General features: G+C 37.1%; 1 protein-coding gene across 2 annotated transcripts in view; it reads left to right on the top strand.

The window, feature by feature from the left end:
- The window catches only part of NCK1 (NCK adaptor protein 1), an 82,910-nt gene extending 79,311 nt beyond the window's left edge, over positions 1–3,599 (top strand). For both annotated transcript variants that reach the window (XM_030873410.2, XM_060298574.2), the window contains exons 3-4: positions 225–937; positions 2,970–3,599. In XM_030873410.2, coding sequence (XP_030729270.1) covers positions 225–937; positions 2,970–3,164 — 908 coding nt within the window. In that variant the 3' untranslated portion in view covers positions 3,165–3,599. The remainder of the gene's footprint in view (positions 1–224; positions 938–2,969) is intronic.
- The last annotated feature ends 8,504 nt before the right edge of the window (positions 3,600–12,103 follow it).

The following is a 12,103-nucleotide window of genomic DNA, read 5'->3' as shown; positions in this document are numbered from 1 at the left end:
AAGAAGAATATGGGTTTGCTGGAGCCTTTATAAGTCGTGAGGATGTAAAGAAAGAAAGAGAAAGAGTGAGAGGGAGGGAAAAAGGAAGGAAGGACGGAATTTGTTATCTTAGTTAAAAGGCTTGAAGGAATTACAGAATTGAAGATACTTTCTTAATAATGAATAAATTGGTGTTTTTGATTATCATTATTTTATATTCTCATTACCCTTTTTTATTTAAACAGGCATTGGAAAAGTGAAAAGAAAACCTAGTGTGCCAGATTCTGCATCTCCTGCTGATGATAGCTTTGTTGACCCAGGGGAACGTCTGTATGACCTCAACATGCCTGCTTATGTAAAATTTAACTACATGGCAGAGAGAGAGGATGAATTGTCATTGATAAAAGGGACAAAGGTGATCGTCATGGAGAAATGCAGTGATGGGTGGTGGCGGGGTAGCTACAATGGACATGTTGGATGGTTCCCTTCAAACTATGTGACTGAGGAAGGCGACAGTCCTTTGGGTGACCATGTGGGTTCTTTGTCAGAGAAATTAGCAGCAGTCGTCAGTAACCTAAATACTGGGCAAGTGTTACATGTGGTACAGGCTCTTTACCCATTCAGCTCGTCCAATGATGAAGAACTTAATTTTGAGAAAGGCGATGTAATGGATGTTATTGAAAAACCTGAAAATGACCCTGAGTGGTGGAAATGCAGGAAGATCAATGGAATGGTTGGTCTGGTGCCGAAAAACTATGTTACCATTATGCAGAATAATCCATTAACCTCAGGTTTGGAACCATCGCCTCCACAGTGTGATTACATTAGGCCTTCACTCACTGGAAAGTTTGCTGGCAATCCATGGTATTATGGGAAAGTCACCAGGCACCAAGCAGAAATGGCATTAAATGAAAGAGGGCATGAAGGTGATTTCCTCATTCGTGATAGTGAATCTTCGGTAAGTTGGTTTTCAAAGGTAAATGGAAATAGAACTCTGAGTATTAAAAAAATAAATAGAAGATTAGAGAAGTTAAGTGGCTTCCCTAAAATTAACCAGGTAGTATATTTGTTAAAATATGTAAAGTTTCTTAGTGAAAGTCAGTGTTCTTTCCAAGTGTATTTATTTTTAGTAATATATAGCCCTACCCTGTATTATTTAAAAGCCTTGTCCTAGTACTGTTGGTTTTGCCTTCCTGAAATATTTTCTTTTGCATTAAACTGAAAAATGGAGAAAATTGAACACTGGTTTCTTCACTGAGAGTAAAACAATGCAGTAGACTAAACTGGGAAAACATTTCTTAAATTGCATAATGGATACACTGTCATCCTTACAATAAAGGAAATCCCTGAATTTAAAAAATTGATATTTGGTTTTTTTATAAATTGCTTGTTTGGACGTTGGAATACACTATTACATACCTCAGAAACCCATTTGAACATGCACTCTGTATTTGAAGTGCATTTGCAATAAAAGATAAATTCTGTTCCAATACTAGTAAAACAATAAAACTGTAAAACCATAAAAATTGAATAAGAAAATAGTTTTGTGGGCTCTTTTGGGTACTATCTAGGATTTTAGAATTTGACAATACTCATTTCCCTTAAAAATGGCCTTTATTTTTCCTTGATAAAGGATATCACTACTTTTCCATGAGTAGTATTGGCTTTTTTTGTGTATATGTATTTGTACAAAAGTTAATGTATGATTGTATAGAAGGTTGAAAGAAAGAAAGAAGACCTATCTGTTTGAGTGGTGTGTGTGTGTGTTTAAGGGGTGAGGGGTGGGAAAGATGAGAGGGCGAGATTGAAATTAATTGAACTGCCTGATGTGAAGTTCAGGAAATGGGGGCCTGTACATAACCCCTCAGAAGGAGAAGGTGATTTATGATAGGGAAGAGTGGTGGGATTTGTTTTCTGTTAGGTGCCTGACCTGGCCCTACTTTCTAGGACAAGCAGTGGGCAGAAGGATTAGAAGGGAGTGACCCTGGAGTGGGTGGTAAATAACCATAAGATGTTTCCAAGAAACCCACTGCTTGAAACTTTGGCAGTAACTGTATAAGAGGTTGATATAGACTATTCAGAAGAGTGTAAGGTTAAAAAAAAAAAAACCTAAAACTTGATTGCAAAATACTGTGTATTTTCTTGTGGGTAATTAAGCATAGATATTATCCAAAATATACCATTACTTTTAGTAGTCGAATTTTTAAAGTAGAGGTCTCAAATAGGCATATTTCATTTGACCTGCACAGTGTTTTTAAACATTTGAATTCATTGTCAGTTTTTAAATATTGGGAGATTTAGTATAAGAATTTAGACATCAGATTTCCCTTTTAAAATTGGAAGGCCTATCAATACGGTTGAGCCGTATTCCTACAAGGCAACAATTGGCAGTTAAGTGGCCACCTCCTTTAGATTGGCCATGTACTGTTGTTTCCCCCTATATAGCCACCCTGGCCATTGTTTACATTTCTTTTTTGCCCCTTATAGGCATTTGAGTTTATGATCTCTTATTAGAGTTTAAATTAGTTCTCATTTTTGTGTCCTTCATCTTTGAGATTTCAGAGTATTTACTCTGTAAGACAGCTACTGTTAGCTACTAATTGAAAAGGGGTGGATGTCTTGGATTTTCTCCTATGTTTCTCCAGTAGTTTGAATGGAGAGAAGATAGTTTTTATGCTTCAGATGTTAAACTAAAGGATTTGCCCTGGTGTTAGGTAGAGCATAATAGTTAAGAGACTTAAGAGTCTGGCTGCTTCGATTTGAATCCTGGCTCTTTTGTTAACTAGATGGATGATCTTAGGCAACTCAGCTTCTCTTCAGCCTTGATTTTTTTTTCATCTGTAAAATGGGTTTGTTTTGAGGCATAAAGGAGATAATTCATGTAAATAATTTAGTATTGTGCCTAGTACTTAAAGTGCTCACATTTTAGCTGTTACTAGTTTAATATAAAAATGCTAATAGATGTCTTTCAAATTTTTTTTCTCTTTTAGCCAAATGATTTTTCAGTATCACTAAAAGCACAAGGGAAAAACAAGCATTTTAAAGTCCAACTAAAAGAGACTGTCTACTGCATTGGGCAGCGTAAATTCAGCACCATGGAAGAACTTGTAGAACATTACAAAAAGGCACCAATTTTTACAAGTGAACAAGGAGAAAAATTGTATCTTATCAAGCATTTATCATGATACTGCTGACCAGAAGTGACTGCTATACAGTTGTAATTCGTCATGTGAAGACTGAGAAAATATCAGTCCAGTCATGCTTGATTGGAAATTGCTGTTTCTAACTCTATATGAAAATTGACTATAATACATAAGTATTTTTATTATAACTCAGTTCATACATATATACTACATATGCCAAACATCTGCATAGAGCAATTCCTTATCCTTGGTCTTCTGTTTTATTTTTTTTTTTGCTCTTTTTCTCTTCGCTTCTAATATTAAGGTTTTATATTTTGAAAAAATGATGCAAATCGAAAGTCTTTATATGGAAGAATTTCTTTATTGCCTTTCCTTTATTTCCTTGTAAGGGCACCACCTTAGTTACTTCTGCAATGGTTCTCTTCATATAAAATTATTATATCAATTATATCAATATATGGCATATGCTAAAATAAATTTCTTGGAGAGTTGTTAATCTTTTCTGTGACTAAATAGCAATAATAAATGGAAAATTAGAAATTATTTTCAGGTATTATATTTGTCACAAGCCATTGTAAATATCAAGTATTTTGTGTCTGTCATTATTTTCCAAAATTCGTTTGTTTTCAGTGTAAAGCAAAACATACGGGACATAGGTTAGAAAACATATCTTGTACAATTTAAATTTACAACTGTTGGAAACAAAAATCTGTAAATTCCTAAGTTGTTTTTTGTTTTTTTTGGGTGCTTCTCTCTCATCTGGTTATTCAAGAGAACAAAACAGTCTCTGAGATATTTAGCTTTTCAAACTGTAAATGGATGCTCTAGTGTTATTTTTTTCCCCTAGTGTTATTTTACCAAAGCATCTTATTTTTGAATATGTTATATCTGTGTCAATATGAAAAAAGCTATGGCCAAAGTTTGAAGAAGTAAGAGGCAATGAGATACTTGGTTCTCCCCAACCCCACCAAAAAAAAAAATCAATAATTATCAGGCATAGTATTTCTACTATTCTCATTTTCTTCTTTCAGCTTTGAATTTTATTGACTGGGACACTAAAATTGAGTATACCTGAGGAAAAGATGTGATGTGCTAATGGTAAGGGAAAATTATTTTTAGAATCTTATATTTTCAGATGCTTCTATTAAGTTTTTGTTTATCAAGCAGAAGTTTGGGTGTATGGATGAGAGGCTACTGTAGCGTATTTAATCTATTTCTATACATCACAGAAGAAAACCAGTTATACTTTATGGTCACAGCTTTTCCCCCCACTATAAATTCTGGAGATTTAATTTAAGCAAAGTACTTTCAATATTTTAATAGAAAATACTTACTAAAACCACATAACTTAGTAAATAGTAGAAAGTCATGAGATTTTAAAAAATTTCCCCAATGCTGCCTACGCAAATGAATGTTTCCATTCTTTAATATGTTATGAACAGACATTTAAGACACCAGAATTACTGATTCTAAAATTGAAGTTGTCTAATTCATGAGGTTTTTGACTTTGGTTTTTTTAAATTTGTTTTATTTTAAATGTTTTTTTAATTCTCTAAATCTTCAGATCATTTAAAGACTTACATTGCCACTGGGTGGCAGCCCTGACTTCTCTCACTAAGCAATAGGAGTTAGCAAATATAGACATTGTACAATTTTCTGTCTTCATTACATCTGCTTTTAAATCCTTTTAGTTCATATTTCATTATCTTTCTCAGCCCCCTTTGTTTATTAAGATGATTATTAGTAGCCAAGTTTAATGGAAACAAAAGTCATGTATTCTTACCTTTTTTGCTGTAAAATCACTTGAATATAAATTGAGGAAAATAGTTTTAAAGTAGTTGTAAAATGACTAGGTAGCAAACATCTTCTTAATCTTAAACAAACATTTGATGATGCTTTCTTTTTATTTTCCACCTCTTTGTGGTCCCCACCCCCCAGTCTTCCTTATTTAAAAAATGGATTATTTGTTTAAAAAAAAAGGAGAGGAGCAACTCAATTACTACTTTGTATCACAGACATGAGCTATTTATAGCAAACCCTGCAGAGCTGATGTTAAGGATTTTGAGAAAGTAGCTAGGAATGGAGTAGCACTGGAAGCAGAATGCATATTTCTGTGCCATAATTAGATTTATAATAACTAGGGAATTCCTAGATAGTCCTTGTGTGCCTAATAGCTATTGTGTGCTCCTCCTATTATGTGATGAAACCTCACTGGGAACTACTTAATTTTCTACTTCAACATTTTATCAATTTTTTAAAAGTCTTAAAACCAATCTTTACATCAATGACTGTTTTTTAAAAGCATGAATTAATTTTCTTAAGAACTAGAACCATCTTAGAAAACATCTACATAGCTAGCTAGTAGCAGGACTTGTATTAGAAACCTTATTCCCAGCCTGATACACTCTATATTGTGACACATTGGCTTCTCTGTGCTTGTTTTTAGACAAGGAGGAAAGTCCTGGGAAGAGCAGTATTACAGTAGTTTTCTTCCACCTGTGAGGAGATGCTTAACTATCAATTTAAATATTCATAACACACATAACCCTGCCCAACCCACTTCTACAAATAACTTCTCCAAAATCTTGGAAGAAGGTTTTTCAGAACTTTATATAAACTCAGTAACAAAAAGCTATTGCTGCTGTATCTGTTATTTGGTCATAAGTCCTTTAGTTCAGCTGAATACATATTCACAAACATATATTACACGTCTTTGACTATACACAGTAACACAGGCACCTGGCACTATTAAAGATGGTGTGTCACAGACATATCACTTAAAATCAGAAGGCCTAAGTGCAATCAACTGCCATTGCTGGAAGAATAAAAAGCCTAGCAGATGAGCAACTTGGATTGTTAGAATGATGTTATCCTCATAGATATGTGGATAGATCAGTGGCACATAAGTTATCTCCAGAGTTAATGCTTTAATTCTATCATCTAATCCAGAGATTGCGAGAAGCAGGGCCACTACTGTCTGTGTAGGTACATTGTGAGAATTAGGAAAAGGCACCTCTTCTCTGGGCAAGCCCGGCCACTTTTTTTGCTGTTGAGAAGTCCAAAACTCACCACCACTACCCTTCTCCCATCTTGCAAGGTGCCCTGTTCAGGATACAGCCAATACAGTTCAACCCACAATACTTAAAAAAGTAATGGTTAACATTTTAAAATTGGGAGATTTCACATAAAATCCAGAGTTCTGCTTTCCCCTGAAAAATGAGAAGCTGATAATACTAAATTTGAATTCCCAGAAGGCATCAGATGGTATGGATGCTTCCCTTATTTTTACCAATGCATATGGTTAAAAACAAAATTAAAAGTGTAAAAAAGGCTCTTTCCCAGCCTTTATTCCCCCTTAGTTCAAGTCTCCAAATGTAGTTACTGTTACTCCCTGTTTTTCCTATAACTTGGAGTTATCTGGAAACTTACCATTTTGCAGAAATGCTTCAAGTGCAATGTCCAAATCAATAAATTAGGAATGTAGCATTTCAGCATGCTTTAACTTTTCCACTTTAATATTTTGCTAGAAGAAAAGGAAATCCTTTGTAATCCTGTATTTATATACATCCTTTAACTGTTTTCAAATGGCTTCACAACTGAGGTTGCTTCTAACTTAAAGTACATTTGATACAGGATAGATGACATCCTCACTTTATGTTTTGAACAGCATCCAGTGAACTTTTTGAAAATGCCATATTACTGCTTCTGGGGAAAACCTGTATTTTATTCTACTGCAAGGCAAGGTAGGAAGCTCCTCTCTTCTGATAAACTGGTTCTATTGGTTTAGCAAGTTTATATGACTCAACTCTGTCATCTTCTAAACTCTTACAGACCAAGCATGCTGTGCATACTCCACACCCTAGTTTTTTGCTGTTGACCTAAAACCAAATGACCAAAGAAATATATTTTTCTTGTTTACCAATGAGGGGTTCTTGTGATTTGAAAGTATACAGTTTGCTGAGACTTGTTTGTTTAATGAGTAGAACATAAACTGGGCTTGGTGAGGTTTTGAAGAGCAGGAGGAGGAGTTTTTGTTATTATTGGCGGTGTTCACGAAGGTAAATGTTTTAAACCACAGTGTCTTTTTGAGGGTATGTTTGTTGGCTGGAGCACTTTCATTATCTCAAATACTTCAGAATTGGCCTGATGCCTACAAAGGATTCACACAAACTTTTAATTTACCAATTGGACTGGCTGATTTTCTAAATGTTTCCACTCAAATTACTTTTTTAAGCTGTTTTTAAAGCTTCAGGGAAAGCTGGTCTCAGTATTTTGAAATAATGTTGCAAATTTTATTTGTAGTTATAACTACAAAGAAGACAAAGAGTACTCAATTTCCTCTCCATGTTTTCTTGTACCTCGGTGGAATGATAATGACTCTCGAACAGGAAGACAAGCATAAATAGACAATTAAGAATAAACATCTAAGGTAGTTAAGGTATTTAGTTGCTTTAAATCTCTAGGCTCAGAAGCTATGTAGAACATTTGGAGATAGCTTTCAGGAAATTATGGAGACAGGTGGAGTCCAGAATGAGACTAAAGTGTTGTCTGTTTTAGGTTAAATACCGGAATGGTTATTAAATTTGTTTTTTTTTTTGAGCATTTGTAGAAGAAATTAGTGATCCCTGAATAAGCATGTCTTTTCTTGGAACAAGTAATGCCAAACATTTACTTGTTTTGATATGGTTTCTAGACTGTAGATAAGGGGGATGTTGTAGAAGAAAACAAGTACTGATTTCATCAGCGCATATGCTAATCACTTGGCGTCAAGATGAGAAAAATACTTTTTGAATGGTTATATCTATGTATATGGTTTTGTGTCTTTGTTTTGCTTTTGGAGATACTTGTCCTTCAACCAACCATCCAACCACCTCATGTCAAATGTTTGATTGCGTAGGTGCCAGACTGTTCTAACGTAGCAAAATGATAGTGAAGAAAATGGACAAATTTGTCCAAAAACTGTCCTAAAACTTTCATTTCTAGTGATGTAATGCCTAATGGAGAAGTGCTATGAAGAAAAAATAGAGCAAGATGAGGAGGTCGGAGAGTGAGATTGGGGTGTTAATTTATATAGGATGGTTGGAGGCCTCATAAAACAGACTGAGCATATTGTGTGCTTCACTTAATAGAATCAGTGATGACTAGGATTAAACCAGTGAATGACTGAAAATACAGCAATCAAAATCATTTGAAAATTATTAAGATCTTCACTATTACAGAGCATTGTTTCTGGTTTTCAAATTTTAGAATTGAATAAAATGGTATTTGTTTTATTTAAACACGGAACTTTTAACTACAAAGGACTATTCTGAATAAGGCTTGATTCTACATCTTAAGAGAAGTTGTTGGGAAATGTCACAGAAAAGAATCAGTTATAACTACAGGAAGGAGGGCAGTTTGACAGACTTAAGGGTTTTAATTCATCACCCCCTAAGGAAAGAATTGAGGTTAAGGGAGGTTAAATTCCTGATGTTCTGCACTGGTGCCAGACAATAAACGAGGCAGGAAATTGAAGAAGAAAATAATGTTCAGAGGAGGTTGAAAAAGGGCTGTAAGAACCCTGAAAACCAGAGCTTGAAAGTGTGTGAAAGTTACATCTGGAGCAGACTCAGTGGAAGCGGGAGTTAGAAAAATCTATGACAAGGAGAATTCCACTGTTTAAATACACTGTGTTACTTCCAGAAAAAAAATATAATAGTAATAATTTAGACAGTGGGTTACAATTAAATGTCAGATGTGCTAAAACACAGGACAGATATTTAGGAATCTTGGTAAAGGGAAGAGAACTATTTTGTGTTAAGTAGAGGAAGGAAGGGTTATTGCAATTAACTGACCACGTGGTCTGTGCCAGGGCACCAGGACCTACCCTGCATTTGCACAACCCTAAGAGTGAGTGCCTGAAATTTTGCACCCTTGGTGCCTCCCTTGCTTCATTCTAGTCCCAGCCCTATGGGGCTCAGAGGGCTCGGGATTCTCTTCCTTGACCATCAATCTCCTTTTCCTTCCCCACTCTTTACTTTTCCACAAAAACCTTTAACTCCTTGCTTTTCTTTCTGTAATTAAATATTCAAGCTGCAAATAGTGTAATAGGAAAAAAAATTCCTATTTCTAGACTGTACTTCTTTATGATAGGAAATAGCTTTGTTCTTCCAGCGGTTCATCTTCAGGCATAGGTGACTGATCATCTTCAACTCTGGAAGGCCATGGAAATTAATCTGAGAAGTGCAGCGGAAATTAATCTGAGAAGTGCAGCAACAGGTTAGAGGACAGTTTGGTTTTGGCATGTTGCATTGACAAAATATCACAACCAGCTGATGAGAAAGTGTAGAAAGAGAAGTTCCTCAAAGCCAGAAGAGAAAGGCAAGATCAGAGTCGGGGATCCAGGCAAGGGTAGGGGCTAGCAAGTGAGGCACAGCCCTTCAGAGGTTCTCACCCAGTGGCATGGCCCATGCAGAGGTGGATCGTCTGAGTTCCTTGTTGATTCATGGACCAGTCCTGAGAGGAACTGCCATTCAAAAGCTTGTGGCAGGCAGGTAGCATTACCCCTCAGTGCCCCTAGAAGTGTGCTGAGCCCAGGTCAGAGACTTTCTGCAGTGGCTTGTGAAGGATTGGCAGGCAGTATACTGCCTTGTCAACATGGCAACATGTCATGTCAACATGTCATGACAAGTGACAACATGGCTTGTCACTTGTCAAGTGCTGGGCGGGGGCATCTTGACAGGGACCCATGCCCAGGTTGAGCTATCTTAACACCTCAAGGTTTGGTGAACAACTGTCCTTCCTCCCCCATCACATAACTAAATGAGTCTTGTTCTTTCTCCCATTTTCTGTTTACTTTCCTTTTCCTTTTCATCCTCAGTCTGTTTTCCCCTCAACTTTTCCATCCTTGGGCCTTCCCATGCCATTCTCCCAGTTGGAATGCTTAACTGCAAGCACATCTTTCCTATCCAAATCTAAACGGGTACATCCTTGGAATTCCATATTGAGGATTGTCCGTTCTCTAAAGCCTTTGCTGATCTCCTAGATCACTAACTCTTTTACGTCCCTCAGACACATTGTGAGCCCTCCTTCGAAACTAATTGGGAGGTAGTAAGGTGAGTGAAAAGAACTTGGAGTTAGGCAGATCTCTGTTGGAATTCCTGTCTCCATCCCTGACTGGCTCTGGGATCTACAGTAAATAAACTTCAGATGTGTCCTCATCTGAAAAGTTGGGAATCAAATTTTATCAATACCTTGCAAGTCTGTCGTATAATATATGGAAATGTGTATAGAGTGCAGGGATCAAGGAGAGGATGCAGCAAGTGTCCTTGACCTTGATGTAGTTAAAAGATATACAGCGAATACTTATTGTATATTTACTTTGCCAGATTCTGTTCCAAGTGTACCATTTCATATAATCCTCACAACAGCCCTACGAATTAGGTACTATTACAGTTGTCTCCAATTTACAGAGGAGGACATTAAAACATTGTTTAAAAGACTTGGCGAAAAAAACACAGTAAGTGGCAGAGCACCAATACCAACCCAGACAGTCTGGCTCCAGAGTCCATGCTTTTAATGACCACCCTCTAATAGGTGTCACCAACTGGAAGCTTTTTTTGCTGATCCAGGGGCCAAAGTGAAAGATGGGCAGCCCACAAAGGGCCAGCCAGTCAGAGCAAATAAACCCTAATGTATTTATTGTTAATATTATTAATATAACAAATGGTTAATACAGCATTTGTGAAGACCTACTGTGTCCTTGGCACTGTGCTAATGTGCTTTGTCTACATTCTTTAATTCCCACAAATATTATGCAAGACATTGTTTTATAAAAATGACGCTCATAGAGTTGCTTTCTTCCCCTTCACATCAAAAGAGCACTACTTTTCCCATCCAGTCCTCAGCCTACAACTATCTAGCTTCTGATCCAAGTTCTCCGCTGAAACTCCTCTTACTGAGATTACAAATGACCTTCTAGGTGATGTAAATCCAGGAGACATTTTTTGATAATTTACTCAGTGACTCTTTTCTGCACCCCCCCTGGTGATCACTCCATCCCTCATCATTTCAAGGACCATAGTTTGTTCCAGGACGACCTCTCTGACCTATTTATTCCCCCTATATCTTCCTATGTCATTTTGCTTGTGCTGGTCCTTTAAATGCAGGTCTTCTCCTGGAGCGTATCCACATGTCTCTTTAATCTACATACTCTCCCTGAATGTTCTCACCCACTTGCTGGTCTCAGCTACCAATGAAATGCTGAATGTAGGGGAAGTGGTGCCATACCCTGACACTCATAAACTGAGACAAAGATCATTTGAATATTGGAGACTGCCCCTGCCCATATGAGCACCTCAAAGTCGAGTGTATCAAACTGAACACATGCAGCCTTTTTCTGTACCATTCCCAACCCTGCCTGCCCTGCTCCCACCCCACCTCCTTAACATTATTTAGGTTGGGATGCTGTCATCCACCTAGTTATTCAAACGAACGTGAAAATCATGTTTGCCTCCTCCTCCGCCAATCCACTCAACATCTAGGAGCTGTCAATTCTACCTCCATCATTTGAATTTAGTCACTTCTCTCTACAGACATGGGAAAACCTAGTGGAAGCCAACATCTCTCAACTGGCTGACCCACATCCCTCCCTTCTGGCCCACCTGCCTCCAGTCTGGCTGCTTCCACGATTTTCTCTACCCTAGTCATAAATTTTTTAAAGCTCAAATACAGGGAATGACAGATTAGATTTGAGCTTTTAACCATCATTGCCTCAGGATAAACTCTGAGCTCCTCAACAAGGCATTCAAAGCTCTCTCTTGAATCCTGTTTTTGTCTACCTTCGAGCCCCATTTCTTGCCACTCCAACCTTGCTCTCCAGTTGCATCAAACTTATCGTGGCTTCCCAAACACGCTATGGCTGGCTGACTGATTTTTTTCAGCATTTAATACTCAGCCCAAAGTCACCTCCAAGAAGTCTTCTCTGAACCCCCAGGCTGGGT

Source organism: Globicephala melas, chromosome 4 (assembly GCF_963455315.2).
Source record: "Globicephala melas chromosome 4, mGloMel1.2, whole genome shotgun sequence".
NCBI classification, from domain to species: Eukaryota; Metazoa; Chordata; class Mammalia; order Artiodactyla; family Delphinidae; genus Globicephala; species Globicephala melas.
Note: the sequence above shows the minus strand (reverse complement) of the source record. Positions and strands in the feature narration are given on the sequence as shown.